General features: G+C 44.3%; 1 protein-coding gene across 1 annotated transcript; it reads left to right on the top strand.

The window, feature by feature from the left end:
* Positions 1–8,779: 8,779 nt before the first annotated feature.
* Positions 8,780–19,278, top strand: HMGB3 (high mobility group box 3). The gene is made up of 5 exons (XM_020801008.3): positions 8,780–8,923; positions 12,218–12,379; positions 13,542–13,681; positions 15,120–15,294; positions 17,642–19,278. The coding sequence occupies exons 2-5, from the start codon at positions 12,230–12,232 to the stop codon at positions 17,792–17,794; spliced, it is 618 nt and encodes a 205-aa protein (XP_020656667.1). The 5' UTR covers positions 8,780–8,923; positions 12,218–12,229; the 3' UTR covers positions 17,795–19,278.
* The last annotated feature ends 8,388 nt before the right edge of the window (positions 19,279–27,666 follow it).

Raw genomic sequence — 27,666 nt, 5'->3', positions numbered from 1 at the left:
TAAAATAAAGTACCTAAGGAATGCCCAACTCAGCTTCAAAGGAATCCTCCACTGGATAGTGTGAGCTAACCAGAGTTTTTACACAGGAAAACCCAAATCGGTTCCCCCTTTTCACCTAATTCCAAAGCCCGAAGAGAGAAAATTGCTGGGCTTGAAAGCATTAGTTCGATGATTTATGACTAATTAATAGCTCAATTGCATTTTTTTAAAATAGAGCTCTAATTAATTGGAGCTGAGTATCTGGGCTTGACCAAACAACCAGCCAGCGTTTGGCAGATTGCTACGAGCGTGGCTACCACTTTCTTGCTGGCATGGCTTCTCCATATTTAAACAGCCTCAGAGTGAGGCAGTAATCCAGGGAGTACACTTTTTCTGGTCCTGCTGGGACAAACTGCATCGGTTGAATTTCTACCTGTCACTGCAAGAATGAAAAAAAAAGAGAGGTTGTGATAGAAAATGTTGGCCCTTGCCCAAATGGACTGCATCATCCCGCCCCACCAAATACGCCCAATGGCACAGTTTTAAGGACTATATTCGCACTACAAATCTGTCTTTAGCTTTGTACCAGCTCAGCTGCCTTCCCCATTTCTTCCCCAAAGAATCTTGAAAATTGTCATTGAGTGCAAGACCGGAGAATTCTCTCTTGCGGTCTGTCGCCTTCTCCCCTCTGTTTTGAATTAGTGTTATAGGCATGGCAGAACTGGGAGAAGGGACTTTTGTGAACAACAGTGCCCATAATCCTCACCTCGGGATGGTTGAAGACTTCTGAAACAACTTTCTTATTTTATCTTTTGGGATGTTCATGGAACCGGTTGCAAAAAAAGCGAATATTATATTGCCACACAGGCTGTCCATAGTCACCCTCTACTATGGTGTCTTGGTGCTTTGTCCTTTGCTACTGATGCCAGCTTGGTATCAATGTGTTCACCTATTACGGGGAAGGGCTCTACGTCCACACTAATGCACTTGAATAGATTTCCATGAAATTGAGTCTACTTGGACCAGTCGCCTCCTGCCACGTACGTGGAAGAGCTCTCTCCCATGCCAGTCTACGTGGATAAGGATGAAGCAGTTCTGCCACAGTTCTGGTGGGGACAATAGCTATGGTGTGCGTGAGTGGCAAGAGGTATGTTCCTGAAGTCCCCTTCCTGGATTTGTTCAGCACAAAGAGGGGCATGTGACTTTCCCTGGATTGTGCACCTACAGTTGACCTGTCCAGCCAAAGTGAGTGATTTATTTTAGACTTTTTGTGCTCCAGGCCAGAGAGTCGTCACCAGGCTGTTTTGGGAGGCCCTCGCCCCCAATTCCGTGTTTTCTTCCCTTGAGAGCCAGTGCAGTGTAGCAGACAAACGGACAGAACATGTCATAGGAGGTAAAGATTCCCCTTGACATTTAGTCCAGTTGTGTCTGACTCTAGGGCGCGGTGCTCATCCTCGTTTCCAAGCCATAGAGCCAGCGTTTGTCCGTAGACAGTTTCCGTGGTCACATGGCCAGCGTGACTAGACATGGAACGCCATTACCGTGGTGGTACCTATTTATCTACTCGCATTTGCATGCTTTTGAACTGCTAGGTTGGCAGGAGCTGAGACAAGCGACGGGAGCTCACTCCGTTGCGTGGATTCGATCTTACGACTGCTGGTCTTCCGACCTTGCAGCACACAAAGGCTTCTGCGGTTTAACCCACAGTGCCACCACATCACAGGAGATCTGCATTCAAATCCTTTCTTCTCCTTTGCTACTGATGCAACTTGCTGAAGTAATTCACAACTAGAGTAGACTTACTTATTTCCATTTCTATATCGTCCCATTAATGTTGCCATTCTCTAAGCGGTCCAAAATATGCAATAAAATCAAATGCTAAAACATAATATAAGAAATACCAAAAGAAAATTTGCAATAAACCCTAGCTGAAACTACCTTTAAATAAAATACACAAATTAAAATCCATTTGAACATCTCAAAACAATAGAAGAAGGCAGCTTTGCATAATGTGGTCTTAGCTAGCTTCTTAAAACGAGACAGGGATGATGCCCGGTGAAACTCTACAGGAAGCTTGTTCCAGAGAGAAGGGGCCCCAGACTTGGTTCCTGGCATTGGCTTTTGGGGTCTCCTTAGGTGTTACAGTTCTTAACCTCAAGGGCTGTGAGGAGCAGGTGGAATGTATTTGTGGGAGATGTTCTGCCCAATATTGAGGTCTTAAAGCATTAAGGACTTTGTAGATTATGACCAACACCTGAAATTGAGCTCAGTCAATGAAGGAAATTGAGGAAGTCAATGAAGGTGTGCCAAGACTGAAGACATACGTTTACATCTTCTGGTGCCTGCAATCGCTCTGGCCTCCTTGTTCTGGACTTGCAGAAGCTTTCGTACTTACTTCAAGGGAAGCCTTATATAAAGAGCATTACAGCAGTCTAGTTTTAGAGGCGACCAAATGCATGAACCACTGTTGTTAAGCGTTTCTTATCCAGGTAGGTGTGCAGCTGGGCGATCCACTGAAGTTTTTAGCAGGCGCTCTTCACCAAAGCAGATACCGTATTTTTCGCACCATAAGACACACTTTTCCCCCACAAAACGGGGGTGGAAAGTCTGTGCGTCTTATGGAGCGAAGAAAACAGATTATATTTTTCTGTTTTCTTCTCCTAAAAATTGGTGCGTCTTATGGAAAGGTGCGTCTTATGGAGCGAAAAATACAGTATTTGTGCCTCCATAGAGAGAGTTGACTCCAAGAGTATCCAAAAGGTCAAACCCAATCTTTCAGGGGGAGCGTAACCCCACTGATGTCATGGAAATATCCCTCTAACCGATCTGATGATCCTCCCAACAGTAGAATCTCTGTTTATCTGGATTCAACTTCAGTTCATCCAGCCCATTATCAATACCAGGCAGATCTCAAGGACCTGGACAACATCACCTGTAGATGAAGAGGAGAGCAATACCTGTGTGTCATCTGCATATTGAGGACAGCAAACTCCAAATCTTCATATGACTTTTCATGGCAGCTTCATATAGATAGTAAAATGAGACATGATGCCGAATTTTTAAAAAAAACACGAATCACAATATTTGTAGGACCCCATAACAGAGACCCCAAGGGGGGGGGAATGACACCTCCCCAAGTTGTCAAGGAAAAACTGGAACTACCAAAGAAGTCCCAACCTCAAGAGCCATCCCAGAAGAATACTGTGATCAACGGTATTGAAGGCCGGAGAAAGATCCAGGAGGCTCTTTCCCAAGCAACGTTGTACTCTCCTGTCTGACCTCCTCGAGAGACCATTTCGCAGGGCAGCCAATGCTGTTTGAGTACAATGGCGCAGCCTGAGTCCCAATTGAAATGGATCTAGACTATACATTTCCTCCAAGAACATCTGAAGCTAGTTAGCAACCACCCTCTGAATCAACGCGGCCAGGAATGAAATGTCGGCAACAGGCCTACAGTAAAGATCACCTGGTGCTAAGCTGGATTTCTTTGGGCCACATAATGGTTTCCTTTAGAAGGGACGGCAAATGACCCACCTGTAGGGTTGCACTGATGATGTGGTCCATTACACAATCAGTTCCTTTCCTGATTTTAAGAGCCACGATGGGCTCTAGACAAGGCGTCTACAGTGTTCAAGTGCCTTGTCCACATCCTCGGGCCATATTACTTGACATTGTTCCAATTTAACCTGTGTGTTGAACATCTCCATCAGATCTGCTAGTGTCAACAAAGAAACAAGGTCCTGACGGGCTGTCAGTCCTTCTGGAGGACTTGACTGATTCTGATTGGCGTACTGATTGGGCAATTCACTACACTAAGCAACAGGATTTCAACCCTTCTGTGGTTTCAGATATAACAAGCCTTAAGGATCAGGGCTATTTTCCTGCTACACCTTGACCTCAATCCATGGATGGTTTAATTCCTCTTGGACAAGTTACTTATTTTTTAAACTACAATTCCCAGAGTCTCACACTCAGAAGAAACATGTAGATCAGGGAATTCTGGCATTCATCATTCAATACTGCAAATTGTCCGAGCTCAGTCCACAACAAGATATGAAAGTGTCTATTTGTGTAAGTATTGGCAGGGGGGGCTGCTCTGTTCAACACATACCTTTTTTCTTCTCCATTGTGGAACAAAGTCCTTGATCCTTTTTGTGCAGTGAAATTATTTTGTTGCTTTTAGTGGTTTTGAAGAAAATTGCGTTTTTGCACTTCTTCTTACAAGGAAAAAAAAAGTTGGTTTGAAAAATTGGCACATTTGTGAGTCTTAGGGCAGTGAAGCAAATACAGTAGTGCAAGCAAAGATGAAAGTTGTACACAGCTCGGCCAGGGGGAATAAACACCCATGCTTTATTCAGTGGGGAAAATCTAAGAGAAACACATAAACACATGCTCATATTAGCAAAAAAAATATGGCTCAATGTGCATGAATTTCCAGGCAAAAAGGAAAATAAAGCAAGTTCTCACAAGGAAATAAAAACAAGGCTAGGAAGAAAAATGCAGGTGTGCTTGGGGAGAAACCTACGAAAAACTAGCACAGTGGAGGGAAAGCATGAGCATCAATCCAAATGTGAAAGAATATTTAAATTGCTGTTCCCATTAGGCTCCTGATAGATTTAAATTAGAATCGGATTAACCTCTGGCTTTCTAAGCACATGGGGCTTGGCAAGGTCTACCCTGCAGTTCACTTTTCTTTTCTCTTCACAATGTTTTAGTTGCAAACAAGGAATTTGTTAAGTAGTTGGGAAGGCTTTCATTGCAGGAACTCCTAGGGAGGTGTTGTAGGGAGGTCAGTTAAAACGTGAGGCCTGGCTTGAAAAAAAGGGAGATACTAGACATTTCTTGGGGGAAATTCTGATCCATAGAATGACTTTACTGCCATGCCCCCTCCCGCCCTTCCAACATAGCTCTACTTTGGAGAATTAGGACAAGTATTTTCAGAATTTGAAATGGGAAACATCGGTGCAATACGTTCCTTTATTACTCTTCCAAAATTGACTTTTTAGATTTTGGAAGGGGCAAGAGGTCTGGCTGTGGAAGAGGCCAACCATTCCATTTATTTTCCGAGTGGGCCACCTAAAGAGCAGCTATCAGACCCAGAACAGTAAATCACAGAAGGAGGCAGGAGGAAGACCTCTTAGCATCTGGCTGAGGGCCTTTTGGTCGAATTCAGCTAACCTTCCTCGTGCATTTTAATTTTAATGTATGTTTAATCACTTTTAAAATGTGATGTTTCGTCGTCATTTAGTCATTCAGTCATGTCCGACTCTTCGTGACCCCATGGACCAGAGCAAGCCAGGCCCTCCTATCTTCCACCGCCTCCCGGAGTTGTGCCAAATTCATGTTGGTTGCTTCGATGACCCTATCCAACCATTTCATCCTCTGTCGTCCCCTGCTCCTCTTGCCTTCACACTTTCCCAACATCAAAGTCTTTTCCAAGGAGTCTTCTCTTCTCATGAAATGGCCAAAGTACTGGAGCCTCAGCTTCAGGATCTGTCCTTCCAGTGAACACTCAGGATTGATTTCCTTCAGAATGGATAGGTTTGTTCTCCTTGCAGTCCAGGGGATTCTCAAGAGCCTCCTCCAGCACCACAATTCAAAGGCATCAATTCTTCGGCGGTCAGCTTTCTTTATGGTCCAGCTCTCACTTCCATACATCACTACAGAGTGATGTTTATATTGTGCTTTTATATTTCTTATTTTATCTGTTATGAGTCACCTTTAAAGAAAATAAAAAATCTTGAAAATGTTTAGATAACAGAGAGGAAAACACTCAAAGGCCAGAATCCTATTGGTGTTCATGTAACATCTGCATAATTTGTGGTACCTAACTGCAACTCATTCACAAGATGATGGGGCAGGTCTCAGCTGAATAGTTTGGCCCATGACTATTATTCTACCTCTCCTCAATAAGCCACAATTAGCTGCAGCAGGTCACACAGACCTTACATGAGGACCAATAGGATTCTGGTCAGAGTATAACAAGACCTGTACGTACATTTTATTAATTTATTTTATTTAAAATATATTTACTCCGCCTTTCTCCTAAGAACGGACAAGCAGGTTGACGTCAATAAAACATAATATTAAATTTAAAAGTGACTTTTTCAAATACTAAAAAATTTTATAACATTATATTTCAAATGCTAGGTGAAAGCATTGCCAAAACAGATTTAGAAGCAACAAAATGCAAACCATTTCCTTTTGAAACCTCTCCTAGACAGTCAGTCACTAAGGAAAAGCCTGCCTGAAGAGAGAGGTCGTTGCCTGCTTGTGGAAGGACAGCAAAGATGGGGCCCAGCTGGCCTCTTGTGGGAAGGAGTTCCAAAGTCTGGGGGCAGCCACAGAGAAGGCCCTGTCCCGTGTCCCCACCAAGCGTATCTGTGAGGAAGGTGGGACAAAGAAAAAGGCCTCCTTTGATGATCTTATTACCCAGGCAGGCTTATAATGGGAGACACAGTATTTGAGATCGCTTATATCCAAGCAATCTAGGGCTTTGAATATACTCTTGCAAGCTGTGTGGTCTCGGCGCACTACCAGATAAAAAGATTTGTAAACCACTTTATATTGTACTTTGAAAACCTTGGAGGTAGTCACCATAAGTCGGAACTGAGTACAAAATTAATTATTGTTCTTTCTGAAAAAAGATTCTACACATTGTTCAAAAGTTAGTGTTCAAAACATAATATTATGTCTGGTTTACATTGGGTTCAACCCAGTGTTAGTCCAACCCAGTGGAATGGACAACATTTATTCCTCACCACTTAGGTATGTTGCATTTATTTCAATGGGGTCCAAGCTGTTTCAAAGATTGTGTCTCCCATTACGAGCTGACTCGGGTGTTATGATAATCAGGGGAGGCCTTTCTCTCAATCCCATCACCTTTTCAGGTGTGTTTTGCGCGGACACAGGAGAGGGCCTTCCCTGTTGCTGCTTCCAGACATTGGAACTCCCTGCCACTGGAGGACAACCTGGCCCCATCTTTGCTGTCCTTCTGCAAGCAAAGATCTCTCTCTTCAGGCAAGTTTTTCCTTAGTGACTGTCTGTCTGAGTGTGATTTTCAGATGGATTGTTAGCCATTACTACATTGACTGTGTTTTTAGCACTACTGTACTTGTTTATCATTTCTCAGAGTGGTATTTATTGGTTCCTTTTTAACATTTGTATATATATATTGTTTTAGCTCTAACATTGTCTTTTAATGATGTAAACTGCCTCTTTATACTCATAGTTCTTAGCTTTAAATTTTGTATTTTAATGATGTGAGCCACTTTGGGTCCTTTAGGAGGAGAAAGGCAGGGTAAAAATATTTTAAATAGGGACATAAGTCCACTCGAATTGCAACAAACATTGGATTAAGGTCATTATCTCCGAGCAATTTCTACAGCCACCCAGTTAAACTCACCCTGAAATGCAGGGTCAGTCTTACGTTTTTCACCATCACCCCCCCAATCAAAGTGATTACATTGAGGATGAAATTGATAGAATCATGTAATTCCTTGATTAAATGAAAATAAGCTCTGTAAGGACTGCAGTTTTCTGCAAATTTACTCGAGGGCAAGCTTCATTAGACTTGGTAGGGCTTACTTCCAAGTAGGCCCTACCAAGGGCTTACTGGGATGTAAGCCAATTCCCCGGGAAAGATCAAGTCACACAGCTCTGGCTTAGAAAACCTAAGAACGCTGAAATATATTTCTGGAAATTTTGCTAGCATAACATAATTTAGTGAAATTATAATTTTCCTTGTGTCTTGGGACCCAGGAGAAAACTAAAATCTTGCCCTGTGAAGTTAAAGCTAGTATTTCCCCGCCCCCGTAATTGAATAGGGGGGGAAATCCCCACGACAACTGCTGTGTTTCGTTTTTGCTTTGATTGTCGAGTCCGTATCCTTGAATAATCGCCCCGTGTTCTTTTCTTGGGAGTCACGATCCGTTCGGCTTGGGAAGTCAAAAAAAAAAAAAAAGGCTCATTCCTTCCACGTGTAAGCCACAGACACGCGCCCACACCGTTTGCACGGAACTTAATTGCCGGCGCGCAGCCTGCGCCTGTTTTGACTCGGAACTCAGTCGCCCCCCCATTCCAGCCCGGCAGACGTCGTGGGGATCCCCTCTTGAGGATCGCAAGCTTTCCCCCCAAAAAAGCCAGTTTATTTATTTCTATTTTATTTATTTATTCTATTTGTATCCCGCCTATCTGGTCGTTGCGACCAGTCCCCGTACACGCGCGCAAGCTCCCTGACTTTCCGAGCAGACCCGGTTTCAGCTCCAGCCGTAGAGAAGCCAAATCGGAGCAAGCATCCAGACGTTAGAGGGGTTTCGCAGAAATTCCGCAACCGTATCAAGTGTATGCTCTGCAGCGCCCTACACGCATCTTTACGTTCCCGTTCCTTTACTTGACGAACTTCTTCTTCTTCCACCCTCCTCTTCTTGCTCGGGTTTCTTTCCTCTAAAGTAGTTTCTAAACTCGTTGGACTTCGCCACGGCGGGTGTTCTTTTTGAATGAAGCCCCCCTACACGCCTCTTTACGTTCCCGTTACTTTCCTTCCTATTCCTCGACAAACTTTTCCTTCTTCTTCCACCCTCTTCTTCTTCTTGCTCGGCTTTCTTTCCTCCAAAGTACAGTAGTTTCTAAACTCGGCGGTGTGTCTCTCTCTTCTTTCGCCCAGGCGGGTGTTCTTTTTGAATGAATGACTTCACGGATCCCGGCCAATCGGCGCCGCGCCCTGCTTAATATTCATCAGCCTCTCCTCCAATGGCCGGGCGAGGAGGTTGTTTTAAACGGCGGAGCCCGGCAGCCAATCAGGCCGCTCTCGTAGGCAGCCAACGCGAGGCTCAGCCCCAGCTACTAGCGCTGAGTCTTAGCGCGTCGTGTGTGCGCCTCGCTCGCTCGCTCGCTTCCTTTTTGCCTCGCTTATCCGCCTAGGAGGTTAACGCGAACAATACAGGTAGGTTCGCGGAGAGCCTGCACTTTGCAACTTTTTTTATATATATTTTCCGGGGGGGCGGCTGCTGCTTTAGCCGGCCTTTTAAAAAAAAAAATCCCCTGCTTTTTTTTTTAAAATGCTTCCCATATGGAATTGCTCTTTAAAAATTAATCTCTTATTTATTTTGCATTTTTTTTCTAGTTTTTTTTCCTTCCTGATTTTTATGGGCTAGAATCTTTTTTTTCCCCCTTTCAACTTTTCGGTCGCGACTTCCCCTGCCTCGCCTTTTTTTCGTTTTCAACCCCCCCACCCACCCTTTTAATAATATATATATATTTAATTCTAGGCGTGGGAAAGCCAGACTTGTCCCAGATTTTGGTGTAAAGGGATCTTTTTAAAAAAAAGGGGGGGGGGAGAGCTTGGTTTTAATCTCTTTTTAATGTTCCTTTGCAAACGGGGGATAATAAATGCTCCATGGAAAGGGAGGGGGGGGGAAGCGCGGAATTCTTACTGCGCAGGGTATAGGGATGAAATTATATAGATTATATATATATAGAGAGAGAGAGGCGTGTGTGTGTGAAATGCATGCATTAAAGTGCAAGCCGGGCAGCGTGGATTTCCTTTGCTCCTCCGGTGTAAGTGGAATATGGCTGGGTTTGCAGTCCCTTGCCCGCATGGGGTTGGGGGAAACGGGCAATGCCAGCCCGCCGCCACTTTGCTCGCCACGCGCGCGCGTGTATAGATATATGTGTACGTGTGAATGTGCCTCTCTTTTCGCCTCGGGGATCGGTTGTGTGTGGGGGGCACACGAAAGTTGGCTTGGCCGTGCGCATTGCTGGTGGCTGCTGTTTATTCTGCATTAATAATGGCTGTCGCTCCTCGGCATCTTGACAGGGGGGGGGATCAGCTTTTTTTTTTTTTTTGCGCGTCCCGGGGAGAAAAAACACACACACACGTATCTCTCTCAATCCTATGTGCCCCCCCGTGCTTCTCCAGCCAACCCCCCCACCCTCCTTGTTTTCCGCTCTTAGCCTCTTTTTTTCCCTCCTCGGCCCCCCCAGCGACCCCCGAGCTTTCGCTTCTCCCTCGGCCCCTTTTCCCCTCCCCGAAAAAGCCCCCCTCGCCCTTCTCCGACCCCCGCGGAGCCCCGATCCGTCCCTTTCGCGTCTCCCCGCGAGGAAGCTCTCCTCTCCTCTTCTAGCTATGTGTGCATTAACATGGCTGGCGTCGGAGAGGGACGGCGAAAGGAAGAAAGACGGACCCGCATGAAAAATCCGCGGGGGGAGCCCCCCCGGCGCCCCCAAACCTTTCGCTTCCCTCTCGGGGGCTTTATCTCTCCCCGGGGGTGCCCTCGGCTTGGGGCTGGGCCCCCGCCTTGGGGGTCTGTGCACTTTTTCCCTTCTCCCCCCCTCGTATATTTCGGCGCGGAGGAGGAGGAGTGTGTTTCGCCTGTGCCTTGCTTGTAATGGCTGCGCGGCAGTCTTTGTTATACAGCCTATTGCGCTAGGAGGAAAGGGGGGGGGAGGCTGCTTCAAAGCGGGTTTTCTTCCCTTTCTCCCCCTCGGGGCTCCCTCAAACCCTGGGGGTCTTGAAGAGGAGAGGTTTTTCTACCCGACTGGCTGGTTTTTAAGGGGCTGGGGGCTTCGGTCGGCTCTCCTGAGGGGGTTTGTTTCATCAGGCGGGGTGCCGGCGGCTTTGTTAGGCATAGCAACCTCCACTGCCTGGTGAAGAGAAGCCATTTTAGCGAATGGAGCCTTGGCTCTTAATGGGCGATGGGGGGGGGCAGAGAGAGAGAGAGAAAGCCTTCACTCCCTATCCCTTTGCCTTTAGTACTACTAGACTATAGAGATTGCTATGGGAAGGGCAAGGAGCCCCGTTGCCTTTCCCCCCAGCTTGAGCTGCCGTGGCCCCCCCTGGCCGAAGGCACCCCCTAGGAGAGCCCAAGGGCTTATTTGAGGGGCACTTTCTTTCATGAAGAAGTGTTTCACAAAATGGAAGATGAATTATTGGTGTCTTGGTGACCTGTCTTTTTTTTTTTTTGCCTTTCTCTCGCTCTCTACCCCATCCACCCTACTATATATATCGGAGTCTCAGCAAATAATAGTGGATCGCTAGCATTATCTCAGCCGGCTACGGCGCGGAAAAGACCTTTTAAAAGCAACTTGTCTCAATATAATAAAACATATACAGGGTGGGGGGGGAGATTTTTTTCCCCAATGACCTTGGGGGTGGGGAAAACATTAGAAAAAAAACAAAATTCAGGCTTATTTCTTCCTTCCTCGGAAACTTTTTCAGATAGTCACACCGCTTTTTAAAAAAGAGAAATAGGATTTTTTTTTTAAAAAAGGGGGAAATGTTACCTTTTTTTTTCCTGAACCACTGGGGATTGTTTCAGTGTTGATCTTTCAGTGGGTTGGTTGTTGTTGTTTTTTTCTCCCTGGGGGAGGATTAAGACAATATGTTTGAACAAGGGGAAAAAAATACTTTTGACTCCTAAATGTTTTTACTTGGTTAACGTTGCAGAAAAAAAACACAAATGACAAGCTCATCGTCTGGTTAAAAGCTTTTTCTCTGGTTTGTTTTTTTTTTTTTTATCCCACAAATCAGCCCTTTTTGCAGAAAGTCGAGGAAAGAGAGGATTTAATATCTGAAAAGTTAGCAGCTGTTGCTGGTGACTTAAACTCAGTGGCCACCTAGACGCTTAAACCTGACTTTTAGTGAAGCATCGCTACAGATAGATAACTTGTGCTCTAATACAGTGGACTCTTTAGACATATTTAAATTGATTTTTTTAGGCATGGATGCATAAATGAAAAGATAGATTCTGCATCCAAATTCATGACAGCTATTCAGACGTACAGCATATTGTAAAGTCTGAATAAGTTGCAAGGCATCGTTTGGGCAGGTGGACGAGCCAAATGCCAAAAAGGGCAAGTATGTTATTTAAAGCTTTTAATTTCCTAGTTCGCACAAGTTTGCCCAAAAAATATAAGCAAGGAGTGTTGATGGTAGCCTAGTGATATAACAGACATTACTGGTGTGCTTGTGGGAATGAGTCAGAGAGAGCCACAATTCAGCTCTTGTGTCCATGTAAGCTCAAAGCACACGACTTCTCAAGTGAACAGAAAAATCTTACATTTTTGGCTTAGAATTAAGCAGCATGCATGTTTGGACCAGCCTCAAACTCAGTCTAAGCTTCCTTAGTTCTTGTCCAGTGTATTGCTGAATCAGTGTATTGTTTTGCCTAGAACATAACAACTGACAATCCCGTGTTGGTGGTGGGTGTGTCTCTTTCTGAAAAAAATATTGTTTCAGAGAATTTAAAAAATGGCTAAAGGTGACCCGAAGAAGCCGAAGGGGAAGATGTCGGCCTATGCCTTCTTCGTGCAGACCTGCCGTGAGGAGCACAAGAAGAAGAATCCAGAAGTTCCGGTCAACTTTGCAGAATTTTCCAAGAAATGTTCGGAGCGGTGGAAGGTATTTTCGTGGCTCAGTTCTGTCACATTTTGCCAAATATGGCACCCTTCAGATATAAAGATCGCGAGCAGACACTGTGTTACCCCTATAGCTTAACGCAAGTGAACGAAACATGAATTAAACCCAAGTAAAGTGCAATTTAATTCTGTAATCTAGCTTTTGCAAAACTCTACGGCCTCTTATCTGCTACACTGGCATACCCCTTTTCCTCTCAGAAGTTACAGTTCCTATAACATTTTCCTCTCCCTGCTTCATCCTCAAAACAACCCTGCGCGGTAGGCCCAGTCGTGAGGTGTGGTGTGACTGGCTCAAGGTGATCCAGTGAGTTTCAGAGCTGCATGGAGATTTTCCAGCATTTTGGCCAAACATAAACTGCTATACGCACTGCCTCTTAGTGTGCACAATTTTTTAGCTTTGACAATCTCTCATAATATATGCAGCCTTATCCTATAAAAATTAGAAATAAGGCCTCCAAAGTAGATATGCAGCCCAAGTTAAAATGTAGTAAAACCTTGTGTGTGTCTATTGAATCTTTTAAAGTCATTTCTCTTCTGCAAAATGTCATTCTGTGCGACTGACACATTCTTAAAAAATATTTCTGTGCAGTCATAAGGGCTAGAAACCTGACTTCAGGCTATAGATATTTCAGGAAGACTCCTCTGCACCCCTGCCCACTACAGCGTCCACAGTTGAATTGTATTTTTGATATACACACAGTTTTATCTGTGGATGAGGTTTAATAAGGTTTTTTTGCCGACAATTTTGCTTTATCTTGAAGTGGGGAAGGTCAGCAGCAACCTACATCAGTATTGTCTTGCTTTAGAGATAAAGTTTTGCCATTCTTAGATGTTGCCTCTCTTGGCTCAGAACTGGCTTAACAGTGGCCTGGAATGCCACTTAACTCTGTGGACTTGGGTTTTGTATTGTGGAATCTACATCCAGTGGATGAAGGCATCTCAAACCAGGTTTTAGAAACACAGAAAGCTGCTTTGCTTTTATCAGGGCAAGGCTGTTTGCCCATTTAGCCCAGTATCCTGTCGTACACATCAGGGTGGTCATTAACTGGTGTGCCAACCACATAGTCTGTCTTCTCCAAGTTCCTAGCCCTCATTGGGGCTGTTTCTGAGTAAGACCCGTCATGAGTTGTACTTGCTTTTTTCAGACCATGTCGAGCAAAGAGAAGGGTAAATTTGATGAGATGGCCAAAGCCGACAAAGTACGGTATGATCGGGAAATGAAAGATTATGGGCCAGCGAAGGGGGGTAAGAAGAAGAAGGATCCTAATGCCCCCAAACGGCCACCGTAAGTAATGATGGATTCCATTCTTCCTGGGACCCAAGCTTTCTTAGATGGGTTGTGACCATCATTAAAGAAAAATATATGCTAATAAAGCTTCATGAAACTGCTTTAAACTCTCCTTGAATCTAGCCACAGTGTCTTACCTCTGCTTTTCAGTGGTTGAAATGCAGTAGTAAGTCCCAACGAGACTAGGCCTATTGAATCAGTGGATCTTACTGAGGAGTTGACTCACCAATGTCCCACTGATTGAATGGGTCTACTCTAGTTGTGATTTGCACTGGATTTCAGCCACTGAAAGTTGCTATAGTAGAACCCCTGTATCCACAGGGGATTGGTTCCGTGATCTACTGTGGATGCCTGAAACCGCGGATGCGAGGGCACCCTATACACAATATACAAGCGGGCAGGAAAGGCTGACCCTTTGTAAGTTGTATATAGGACACTGTCAAACGAATGGTAACCGAAACTCGATATAAGTTGTGTGGATATGAAGGTCCTTGTGTATTAATAAATTCTTAGGAAGATATGTGTCTTCTTAAAATAACCAACTATTTCTCACTGCTGTTCCTTGCAAGATTTCTCATTATTAATCCCCCTCCCCCTGCAAGTTGGAAATTGTGGCACGGTGCGGTTATTTACCAGCAACCCACTTTATCCCCATTGACCACTCCAGAAAAAGGGGGAGGTGGGATGGGGCAGAGCATGGAATGTTGTCTTCATTTAATGATCATGACTTGCTAATTTTCTAATTTACTTGATACTGCACTTCAGAGCTTTCAGTGTGTTACACATACAGTGAAACTTAGCAATATTGGAGGAGAGGCCATTATTCAAGGTTGCTCTGGGGAGAGGGGTGCTAATGTTGAGGACTAGTGGCTTGCCAAGGTCCTGCTGAGTGAGATAATAAACTGAATTCAAACCAAGGAATTTTTTAGCATTCACTGCAATAATGTGTGTATTGTAGTTGGTTTTTATAGGGTTGTATCTCCATCCCAACAGTCCCAAAAATGGATGGAACTGTAATAGTGGTGAAAATTTTGTGATCCCTTGTGCTTCTACCTACACATAAACAACGCAAGCTGGCCTAGTTTGAATGTAATTCTAAAATGGGTAAACTCTGGGCTTGTGAAGTCTCCATCGTCTGCTGCAAAGGTGTAGATCCAATATAGCTTTTGCTGCTGTTTTAAACTAAATTTGACTGAACTGGTCAGAAGCTGTTCTAAAGTTTGCCAGCTCCTTGCCAGCTCCCATCCAACATGGATTGGATTGTAGAAGGGCTAATATTAAATGTGCATAACATTTAAACATAGATAAGTAGTGCATAATAGAATAGAATCGCTGTAGTTTTCCGGGGATTGGAAAGCTAACTATTCAGTTCGTTTGTATTCCGATCCGCTACACCAGATTGCAGCCTGGCTCATTTCCTCTTCCCTCCCAACAGGTCTGGATTCTTCCTCTTCTGTTCAGAATTCCGCCCCAAGATCAAATCGACTAATCCGGGCATTTCTATCGGAGACGTGGCAAAGAAGCTGGGGGAAATGTGGAACAATCTAAGCGATGGGGAGAAGCAGCCTTACAATAACAAGGCTGCAAAGCTGAAGGAGAAATATGAAAAGGTAAGCTACAGTACAATGCAAAAGGACGGTTGATCCCAAACAGCAGGGACTTCTTCGCTGGGGCTCCTGTCATTATTCTAAAAACTCCATGAACGAGCAGTGTTTTATCTTTCGAATATTTCCTTAGCGGTGGGTGTAAATCCAGGTTGTCTCATTTGCTTGGCTGGAAATGAATCTTAGTCCCATCAATCGGTGAGAATTAAAATGTGCTCTAAAATTGGTTTGAAATGACAGGGTATCCCATGTATACACTGGCAAAACGTGGCATCTTCTCCAGATTCACTGGATAAAACTTGAAATTCCTTTTTTCCTTCCATTTAAGGAGAAAGACAGGAGAGAGAGATCGAGATCTCCTATCTTTCTCCACACACACACACACACACACACACACACACACACACACACACACACACACACACACACACACACACACACACACACACACACACACACACACACACACACACACACACACACACACACACACACACACAGAGAGACACACAGAGAGACACACAGAGACAGACAGACAGAGTGGTGCCTCGCTTAGCGAGGTTAATCCGTTCCGGATTAACCCTCGCTCAGCGAATCCATCGTTAAGTGAAATAAAAAAGCCCATAGGAACGTATTAAAACTGATTTAATACGTTCCTATGGGCTTAAAACTCACCGTTCTGCGACTTTCCTCCATTGCGGCGGCAATTTTGGATGCCTCTGGATATATATATTTCAACTTTCCCACCTGTTGGTAGTTCAGTCCCAAAGACCCTAAAAAGAAATGTATCTTCAAAATGACCCTCTTCTTTTTTTTCCTCCCCATTTTTTTCCATTTCACAAGAGAAAGTAAGTAGTAGACTCAGCTTAAAAAAAAAAAACTACCACCACCTTGGGATCGTAAGTGTGAAGAATCTCTACTTAAGAAGTGGGAGGACAGTAAGCTTACCCATCCATTAGTGGCGAGGGTGGGGTACTGGAAGGCAGAGTTCTGTACACAGAGAAGCAGAGAGAGGACTATCCATGACTCTTAAGAGTTGCTTAGCAGCACCTTTTTCGGCAAGCTGGAAGGGATTGGCAGATGAGACATTTAGAAAATCGGAGTACCTGAATACTTGAATGTTCTTTGAGCTTCTTCCTAACTTAACAGGATTGGAGCCTATGCGGTTTTGCTTGGCGTGCGTTAATCCTGCCTTAAGGCCTATGACCTTGTCTACTGTGCCATTTGGTTTAAAAACATAAAACACACACACACAGTAATCCTGGCCTTGGTGTAAAGAGTCACTGGTGGGAGTGGAACGTCCTTCTGCTTGTGCTGAGTGGTGGGAATCCCTGTTCCGTTGTACCCTGCGTTGCTACAGTGGCCGTTGCTTTTAGGGTGTGTGTTGAACACTCAAGGGAAGAAGTTTTGTAACTGAAATGGCATTCTACCTCCAATTCTTACTGTCAAAGCCACTGTTCAGCAAAGGGTTTTAACAGCTGCCGTTCACAGATAAACTAACAACTGCCATCAAGTTGTTTCCCGCTTATGTTGACCATGGTAGAGTTTTTGAGATGGGATTGGCTTACCATTGTAACAATGAGTTTCCGTGGGCAAGCAGGGATTTGAATTAGCCGCCTAGAGTGGTCCGGTGGGCCAGATAGGCGGGGTATAAATTAAATAAATAAATAAATAAAATGGTGTCTCCTAAGACCTGGTTGAGCACTGCCTGGTTCACTGCACTGGCTGTCGCCTAAAGCGGTGGCCCCCAACCTTGGGCCTCCAGATGTTCTTGGACTACAACTCCCAGAAGCCTTCGCCACCACCTCTGCTGACCAGAATTTCTGGGAGTTGAAGTCCAAGAACATCTGGAGGCCCAAGGTTGGGGACCACTGGCCTAAAGAATTGCCGTCGAATAAATCAGAAGTCCTTATTGACTTGGACAGACAGGTATTCACCAGGTATCCCCGGGGGGCACATACAGTAATACCCTCCCAAGATGGTTTAGCTGTGAGATTTTTGTGTAGGCCGGAGGTTTCAGCTGGATGGTCCTGGGGGGGGGGGATTCCTTCTGACTCCAAAGCCCTGCGATTCAATCATGAAAGACAAAGTGAGTTGTTCAGCAGGGAATGTAGGAAGCGGCAGATACATCTGGCCTAATGTCAGCACAGGCTGGCAGCCGCTCTGCGTGTTTTTCAGTAATTTTTCCCCCAGCCCTACCTGCAGAAGCTAGGTGGGTTGAGCCCTGGACTTTTATGTGTCCTGAGCCCATGGTCTGCCAAGCCCTTCCTGTTGCTTTTCGGAGGGGCCCGTAAAACCTCCGGTGCGTTGTGTGCAAGAGGGATCAACGAAACCTGTTCTCCGCTTCTTGCAGGATGTTGCAGATTACAAATCTAAAGGCAAGTTTGATGGTGCGAAGAGCGCGGCAGCCAAAGCAGCGGCTGCAACTCGGAAAAAGGTAGAGGAAGAGGAGGAGGACGAAGAAGACGAAGAGGAGGAGGAAGACGAGGAGGAGGACGATGAATGAAAAAAAACTGTATCATACTTGTCTCCATGTGAATACCATAGAGTAGGGGGAAACACATTCGGAAAAATAACAAACCTTGCACCTCTTATTTTAGATGGTGTTTTATTTGCCCTTTATTAGATTTAATGACACAATTTGGATTTTGATCACACCGTAGCTTCTTGGGGAAGAAATTTAACTATAAGCGTGCTAGGAAAATACAGAAGTGGAAGTTTAAAAAAAAGAAGAAAAAACCATTGTAACTGGTTTACATTAAGAGGCCATGGGTTTCCTTAGGCGCCCTGAAACTTGTAACAAAGTTGTACATATTTCCAAACATTTTTAAAACAATATGAAAAAAAAGGTGGAAACGATACACTCTAGTGTTCTCCTCAACTCTGTGCACTTTCCTGTTGGTGTAACAAAGCATTTAAAAATGTTTCAAGCATCTTATTTTTTAATTTGTAAGGTGGTGTTTAACTATATGGTTATTGGCTAGAAACTCCTGGGTTATAAACTGTACATATCTATAGTTTGTAAAAACTAGACAGATTCTTGTGGTACATGCCTTGAGCGGTGATAACCTTGGAGAGGAAGGTAAAAACAGTTTTAGGAAAGCTGTTATGCTTTTTTTTTCCGCAAAGGGGTCATGTCTCAGGGAATGCACTACGAAAGTAGATCTATTCACACTACAGTGGGCGTCCATTTAGCTTAAAGTTGTCTTTCTGTATATAGTGAAATTAGCATTCTGCGGCCATTCTTAGTTGTGGAAGGGGCGGGGGGAGTTCAGGTGGCATGAGAAAATTGTATGGAATCTTTTTTTTTTCCTTTTAGTTAAGTGGGGGTAGTTTTTAAACGGAAGCTGTAGGGTCTCTTCATGGCCAGCATCGAGTGAAGAGAGGACGCAGAAAACTGAAGTTCAAAAACACTCTGTACTTTAAAAAGAGAAACAAAAAAAATTTGCAAAAACGTTATGTTGGTTTTTTGTATGTTTAGAATGCTGAAATGTTTTTGAAGCAAAAATAAACAGTATTACATTTTTAAAACTTCTTGACAATATTCTAAATTTCCTGCTTTTAACAAGATTACTTTTAGCAGCAGCAAAGGGGGGGGGGATGTAGTTGCAATTCTAGGCCCCACCGGTAGTCTTATTTTTTGTTTGTTTTGTTTTAAAAAAATCAAACCTTTCAGAAATACATCCTTCTCCCTCCCTGGCTGAACACGATGCAAAGTTAATTCTCTTCTAGGAAAGGTGACTTCTTGAGCTGATTGGATGTTTAAAAAAAAGATGCTATGCAAGTTTGAATCTCCTATTAACTTGAAAGCGGAACCCTAACCGAACGCTTCTGACCCTTAGAAATGTGTGAGTACCGTCATTCAGAAAAAGGTAGGTGATTTGAGAGTGGGCAGGCATTACTTTATAGCTGTGTTGGGTATACTGATGGCCTGAATGCTATGCTTTGTAAATATTAAAATGTGCCTTTTTTGTCCTGTGTTTAAACCGATTCAGACTTGTGGTGTTTTTTTTGCTTCCCTCCTACTCTTCTTCCTCTACACCCCCAGCAGCCAGATCATGGGTAAGAAAACATGTGCTCTCTTAAGTGTTCCTTGCTGAATATTCGAAGGTGGCTTGGCCATCTGATTTATGTCTTCTTCTCTTAATATCTGTGCTGTCTCGTACGTAGAACCTCAACACCTCAGCAAAAGCATGGGTGTATGGTGCCATGCTTTACTTATTGGGGGTGAGTGAGCCTTTTATGATAACGTTTGGCCTCCTGGAACACGTTACATGGTGGTGTGCTGTATACATCTTGCATGATAAGCTATACGTTACCCACTTAGAACGGTGTCTTTCTAAAATAACAGTTGGGAATCAACAACCACAGAGGCACAAGTCTCTCACCCCATGGCTTCCCTTAATATCAGGTTGGTCAAAGTGGAAAAATGGGTTCCTCTGATCATGGGTATGTGTTTGGTCAGACAAAACTTAAAAGAGACCTGTCTGCACGACAAAGTAGTATCAGTTCTGCTTTACCTGTAAATCCTAAGGAATCCTGCGGTTTGTAGTTTGAAGTGATGCACAAAGTTCTCCGATAAACTGTGTTGATGCTTTCTCCAGCGCCACTGGAGCCATGGCAGTTCAAGAGATCTCAGACTGCTAAAAATGCATCTTTAGAACGGGGGACAGGTAGGGACTGCGATACTGACTTGCCTAAGCACTATAGCTGACCGTCAGGGAAAATCAAGAATTGAAGTCTTGGCATCTAGAAAGTTGCACTGTTCTCTTCTGCTTCCCTGCTGAATTATTTATTTATTTTGTTTATTTATTTAACTTATATGCTGCCCACTCTACCCAAAAGTCTCTAGGTGGCTTACAACAATTCTCTGAAATGGATTAGGCTGAGATATGGATTTATCCAGGTCCATCTGGTCTGGGTTGAAGTTCCAGCAAAAATGTCTAAGGCTGTTTTAGGTTCTGCTTTTGTAGATGAATCGGCAGTTAAAACCAAGGTATTGCCAAACCATAAACCACAGAAGAGTTAACATTTAAATTAAAACTAAAGCATTAATTTCTTTTAGAAGTAGTGGGCTTTCCCCACGAAAGGTAAAGGTTCCGATTGACAATTTGTCCAGTCGTGTCCAACTCTAGGTGGCGGTGCTCATCTCTGTTTCCAACCCATAGAGCTAGCGTTTTGTCCTAAGATAAACTTCTGTGGTCACGTGGCCACAAACACTCACATTAAAATTATTAGTTAGTCTATAAGGTGCCACGACATTTGTATCTTTTTTAATTTTTCTTTTGTTTTTGCCTGATAAGGATTTGTTTTGTATTTCGCTTTTCTTTGAGAACTGGAACTCGAGGCATCTTGCAGAGTTTAAGAACTAGGTATACACAAAAGCATGTTGCAGTGAAAACAATTAAAATTTATATTCTTGAGACACAGTTAAATAGAATAGTTACATTCAGGTAAAACAACTGAAAAATTCTTATGGGTATGGTGTTTAATACTGATTTAAGTGTAACTCAGTCTCTCAGAGTGTGGAGTAAGTCATATATCAGAATATCAGCGCCATGATGTCAAAAGTCCCATTTCTTCATCATGGCCTCTGTGAATCCACACAATTGGACTGTTCTGTGCCTGTGCAGGACCTTTCGGAAGTTTCTAGAGCTTAAAGATGTGGTTAGTAGGATGTTCCCCCTTGGAGTGCATTCTCCGCCCGCCAGAATTCCCCTCGGCTCCTTTTGGCCACCACTTCGGTTGACCTATTTCGGAACACTAGACCGATTGCGCGATCACTAAGATCATTGTATTACTGAGATCATTTATTTTCTCTTACAATCATCTCTTTTGTAGGATGTTTCCCCTGTGAGTTATCCACTGCCCTTTTGAATTTATTCACTTTGTTTTTCTCCCTCCCCCACGCCACTTTTCCTTCCCCTTTCCCCCAGCCTTTTATTGGCCCCTCCAGGGCCCTTCAAGCAGTGCATGCTCTGCACAAATAAGATCCTGTTTACCGATGGTCACGACTGTTGCCTTTTCTGCCTCGGGGAACAACATACACTCTTGTCTTGAGTGTAAGAAGCTCACAAAACTTGCTCTGAAATTAAAATTACAAAGACTTCATTCGTACCTTTGGGAGAAATCTCTTAATCCGACCACTATGGACATGGCGACGTCTCCAACTCTATGTCCAGAGCATTGAGAAACTCCTCACTGGATATCGATCCCGACAATCCCTTTACCTTGCCAAAAAGACCATTCGAAGTCAACTTCAAAACCAAGCTCAACGTCCACGTTAAAGACTTCAAACCATCCAGATGACTAAGAAAAAGAAAGATAAGGCTAAACTTAAGAAGACCATAAAGCCTACGAAATCAACTCAACTAGATCCACCTCAATCGATACTTCCAGCACCGATCCTTGAAGAGTCATCCAGAGACGGCCAAGGCTCCATCTCGGATAGAGATGGTCCTAATTTACCACTGGCTCAGGCTGCAGTTTCTATTGCTAGCCTTTCGCTGAGCACTGGCCTATCTCTGGCTGACGTTCATTCCAACCCAGCCTCAGCCCTAGATCACCTACTCAGGTTTCTGTCTCGGAGTGTCTCATCAGTCTGTCCGAAGACACCAGGAGAAGAGACGACACCTTTCTCCGGTCCACTATGACCGTCCACACAGGGAGTTATATTATTATCCTGAACTGTCTCGATACCCAACCAGAGTAAGCCGCCTAGAGTGGTCGAAATGACTAGATAGGCGGGGTATAAATACAATAAATAATAATAATAATGAACTTCAGTACCATTACTACGAACCCTACTATCCCAAAGACCTGACTGAACATGTCTATTATGAACCGAAGAGAGTGAGATATGCCTATCCACCTCGATGTTCGCCTTCTGTGTCACCTTCACCACCACGGCATTGACACCATTCGTCTACAATATATCATACATCAACTCAACATTCATCGATCCCCACGAAGTCAGCTCTTAAGTGCACTCTTCCTTCACTAGATACTCATTCTCAAGCTAAACAAACCAAGCACTCTTCCAGACAATGTCGACACCATACGTCTCTCCATGTTACCATCTTTTATACAGGACCTCCTGACATCGACCAAGATCCTGTACCAAACATACCTTCAATACAGCAACGGCCAACATCTTTGTTAACTTCGACATCGGCAACTAAACCACCATATCGATCACTATCTTCTGAATCCTCTCTTTCTATCCAAGATTAAACCTTTGGTATCTCTCAAGAATCACCCTCTAACTTGCCTACCCCCTCTTTTGATGTGGGCGAGAACCATCCTCCGTCCCCTCCAGAAGATTTCACATCTTATTCTCAACTAGTAATATGAATGGCAAAATCCCCTCAACTCAATATTGAAGAAACACCACCTCAGAAAAAGGACTTATTGAGTCTCATCAATCAAAAGCATGTAATAAATCATCTGTAGCCCCTACTAACCAGGAATGGAGGAAACGTGACATCCTTGGTAGATGCCTCTATCCCCTTATGTAGTTTATTATGGGAATCTCCAATTACCAGGCTGCAGTGGGCGCACGCAACAACCTTACCGGTATCAGCACCCTCAGTTTCACAGATAGCCTTTCTTCCAGCAACCTTTTCAGCCATATCAACAAGCATACCAAGCATACGGACCACAAATATTTAACATCTTACTCCAGTCTGTCGACATCTACCACACCTGCTTTTCACCCTCAACAACAACAGCCATGTTGACAGTCCTTTTGACGCCCACAAAAGAAGGGTAAGCAATATCCATAGACCCCGTATATTGGCATTCCAAACCAGACTGCACCCTTTTCTTAGATCATGGCGTCAAATAACTAATGACCAATGGGTTCTCTCCATTGTCCCAAACAGTTACTTTATTGAATTTAAACATTCCACCTTTTGGTACCGTTAAGACTACTCCATTCTCATTGGTTCTCCAAGAAGAAGTTTCCCTTCTTCTCCTAAAGCAAGTCATACTCATAGTCCCTTCCTCTGCCCTTCATGATGGATTTTATCTGAGATACTTTACGGTACCGGAAAAGGATGGAGGACTCCATCCAATTCTCAGTCTTAGACACCTCAATAAATTCATTCGACCTAGACGCTTCAGAATGCTGACACTCGACATCATCATCCCTCTCCTTTCACAGGGAGACTGGTTTGTCGTCATCGACCTCCAGGAGGCGTATTTGCACATCTCCATTCACCCGCATCACCACAAATTTCTTCGATTCTGATTCGACATCTCATACCAGTTTCGCTCTCTCCCGTTTAGACTTTCCATGGCACTGAGGACTTTTACCAAACTCATGGCACCAGTGGCTGCCTACCTCCATCTTCAAGGTGTCACCATATTCCCATACATAGAGGACTGGTTGATAGTTGCTATTTCCTATCATGATGCCGTCAGAGCTACCCAGTTTACCCTCGATACTCTTGAAGACCTCGGACTCAAGGTAAACCCTATTAAATTCCATCTCAAGACCTCGCAGACCGCCACCTATATCGGAGTATACGTCGACTCCCTCCGAGCCAAAGCCTTTCTCCCTCACAAGAGAATCATCAAACTGAAACAGGCAATCCAACCATTTCGACCTCCTGGCCTCTATCGGCATACCAAGCACAGCACCTCCTTGGGCTTAGGGCTTCCACCATCGGTGTTATTCAGCATGCAAGGCTCAAAATGAGGTCTCTTCTCGCAGACCAGCTTAGCCGCCTTACCACAAGGACACAAGTGGTCACTAGACGACAGAGTCTTCGATCTTTGTCACTGGTGGGGTGTTCTGTCCATCGATGTCTTTGTTTCCAAGACCAATGCCAAACGTCAACAGTATTGCTCTCAGGCCGGTACCAACAGGAACTCACTCGGAGATGCCTTTATGATAAATTGGACCAGAGACCTACTCTACCTATTCTCTCCGATACCACTCGTACAACGAACCATCATTCAACTTCAACAGTTCCCGTTGAATGCCGTCCTCCTCACTCCATAGTGGCTGTGACAGCCGTGGTTCACACACCTGCAGTTGATGTCAGCAAACGTGTTCCGTCTCCCGTCGATCCCCAAGCTTCTCACTCAGGACAACGGGATGATTTACCACCGGATGTAGACTCTCTGAAGCTGACCGTGTGGAGGATACTCCCGCCATAAGAGACATACTTGATCGAGCTCGAAACCCCTTGACCCAATGGTTATATCAAAATTAATGGAAGGCATTCCTCTCCTTTGCTAATTCTCAGAACTTACCTGCAACACCAGTGTCTCTGAAGATCTTACTTACCTTTATCCTTCATCTATTTCATCTCAGACTGTCTCATTCTACCTTGAAGGTTTACATTTCAGCTATTGTAGCTCACCAACCTTCTCATTCTGATTCGGCTAGACTTTTTCCCCCACCCAACTTTGAAAAAATTCCTCAAGGGGCTCCAAAATATTCACCCCTCCCCATGTCAACATCCTCTTCCTCAGTGGTCTTTACAACTTGTCCTCAACATACTCACTCAACCACCCTTCGAACCGATGCCTACTTCCAATCCCAAATTACTTTCTCTAAAAACATCCTTCCTTGTAGCAGTAACATCTGCTAAGCATGCTAGCGAACTTGCAGCCCTCAGATCAAATTCACCCTTTCTTTAATTCCATCCAGATAAGGTCACCCTTTTATTTTAAGGTATCATTTTTACCTAAAATTGTCTCTGAATTCCACCTTAAACAACCATTAATTCTACCTACTTTGTTTCCGTCTCCTCCTACACCTCTCGAGCGCATGCTCCACATGCTTGTAAGACGCTCCTTGGCCTTCTGCATTGATAAAACTAAATCATTCAGAAAATCACCAAGACTTTTCCTATGTTTTCATGGCCCCATAAGGGTGCTCCAGCTTCGCCTCAAACTATCTCTCACTGGATTGTTCAAACCCTTTCATTGGCCTGCGAGCTGATAGGCAAAACACTGCCTGAACACTTTAAAGCTCATTCTACCAGAGCACTGTCAACTTCCACTGCCTGCCAGCGTGGAATAGAACTCCCTCACATCTGCCGTGCAGCTACATGGTCTACTCCGTTGACTTTTGTGAGACATTACCGTCTTGATGTCCGGGCAAAAAATGATGCTGCTTTTGGCAGAGCTGTTTTGACCTCCGTTCTACCGTGACGTCCCACCATCCGGTAAGAGCTGTGAATTGTGTGCATTCACAGAGGCCACGAAGAAGAAAGAGAGGTTACCTACCTGTGACCATGGTTCTTCGAGTGGTCGTCTGTGAATCCACACATCCCGTGCATCCTTCCCTCTCTCCATCACGTTGTCTTTTTTAATATAGTTCTTTGACAGCTGTGGACTCTTACAGGAACTGAGGGGACTTCTGGCGGGCAGAGCATGCGTGCTCCATGAGGGAACATCCTACTAATCACATGTCTTTAAGCTCTAGAACCTTCCGAGAGGCAACCCAACTGTGTGGATTCACAGAGGACCACTGGAAGAACCATGGTTACAGGTAGGTAACCTGTCTTCTCACTCCTGGAGCTACTCAAAAGTGAGTTTGGTGTGTGCAACTGTCTGAGTAGCTAAAGAATGGAGACCAGTGTAACTCCTTTTGGACCATAGCTCCCAGAAATCCACCGCCAGCATGTCTGTGGTGGCGAAAGAATTCTGTGAGACCCAGAATAGGAAATTTCTCCAGGACCTTCAGAAAGTGTCTGTAGAATGACAGAACTGAAGACCCTGTCATAGAAGCTTCAAAGGCAAGTGTTCTAGTATCTCGTGACTGCATTTATTAATAAAGCCTCCCCCCCTTCTCAAATGTTAAATTTCTGTGCACGTGGAGTGACGTGAAGAGGCAGCCTGCCTCTGGGAAGGTTTAGAAGTTGCCCTATATTGAGAAAAAAATTCTTGGTACTGGGGGGGGGGTGCAATATTTTTTTCCTCCACTGGGGGTGATGTTTTACTCACCACACACAAATAGCCACACCTAGTTAATCTGCATCTGTGTATGTAGTTTTATAGCACCCTCTGGCTTGAGAAATAGCATGGGAGGATGATGGAAACCCCCTAATTCCAACCTTCGCTTTTAGCCGTGCAATTGCTGGAGCCACTTTCTCACAGCTGTCTTTCCCATTCACGAGTTAGGGAAGTTGAAGACTAATTCAGTTTTCTCCATTCCTGTTGTGCATGGGGGGGGGGAGGCAGAGTTGGCGTGGCTTCATATTGCCTTGGGGATGATGGGAGATGTAGTTCAGCCCATCTCGAACCTGCTAGGTTGAGGAAAGCAATGCTAAAGGTCAAGAATCCTCGGGCTGGTGGTGGTGGTGGTGGTATTAATTTAGTCTTTCTCACACTAGGAATGTTTGGAAAGAGAAGGCAGAAATGACGAGAAGAGAAGGGGGACTTTCTTTCCCCCGTCTCATTGCTCATTTCTGAAACCGGTGACCTCTTCCTGCATTTTCATGGTCTTAAGCATGGTTTGCTTCTATCTTTGTGTGCGCCATCTAGCTGGTTGAATGTCGTTGGGCGAGTAAGAAACCTTGCATTGCTTTCATTAAGAAACATGCTGGTCATGAAGTTAATGATACCAAAGTAGTGTTTGAAGGAACATCCCAAGCCCTGGCTAACTGGATGGAAGAAGGCTTCAGGATGTGTCCGCTCCCGTTTGAAAGACAGGCATAGTAGCCAGCGTGGGGGGACCAAATTGGCTCTACAGACCGATGTTTGAAATTCTGTCTTTCACGGACTTGAGTTTAATCCTCTGTTCTAGAAAAGGAAAGCCACGTGGACAGAGCAGCAAGAAACGTGGCCCCCTGGCTTATTTCAAAAATATGGGCTGAAATAAGGGCTTTACTTCCAGCATAAGAAGTCGGTGGCCTTCCTGAACCCAGTGGTTTGATGTGGGCATGATGTACAGAATAAAATCAGATCGCGTTTTCCATCAACAATGAAGGATTTCCAGGGGTTAGGGGGTGGGTGAGGGCTCATTCCCAGCCCCTGCCAGTTGCATCCAAACCGAGCAGCTTGTAAAATGTAAAAAAAAATTTAAAAATCTGGAAAAGTAGCTTTGTGATCCACAATTCGACTACCGTATTTTTCGCTCCATAAGACGCACCTTTCCATAGGACGCACCAATTTTTTAGGAGAAGAAAACAGGAAAATATAATCTGTTTTCTTCACTCCATAAGTCTCACAGACTTTCCACCCCCTTGTTTTGTGGGGGGAAAGTGCGTCTTATGGTGCGAAAAATACGGTAATTTATCATCAAAGGTCATAAGATGCGGCAATGGCCGTTAACAGCTGGCTAGATTCCTGGACTTACTTTCCCAATTACTAAATGTTGTGTCGACTTAAAGACAGGTTAGCTTGACGGGTTTGGGAGTA

Source organism: Pogona vitticeps, chromosome 11, assembly GCF_051106095.1.
Source record: "Pogona vitticeps strain Pit_001003342236 chromosome 11, PviZW2.1, whole genome shotgun sequence".
Taxonomy (NCBI): domain Eukaryota; kingdom Metazoa; phylum Chordata; class Lepidosauria; order Squamata; family Agamidae; genus Pogona; species Pogona vitticeps.
This window is presented reverse-complemented; position numbering and strand designations above follow the sequence as displayed.

Excerpts from the sequence above, each read along its gene's own strand:
- HMGB3 (XM_020801008.3), top strand. The coding sequence starts at position 12,230 with ATGGCTAAAGGTGACCCGAAGAAGCCGAAGGGGAAGATGTCGGCCTAT. Across the intron at positions 12,380-13,541 it reads AATGTTCGGAGCGGTGGAAG|ACCATGTCGAGCAAAGAGAA; the intron begins GTATTTTCGTGG and ends TGCTTTTTTCAG. Across the intron at positions 15,295-17,641 it reads TGAAGGAGAAATATGAAAAG|GATGTTGCAGATTACAAATC; the intron begins GTAAGCTACAGT and ends CGCTTCTTGCAG.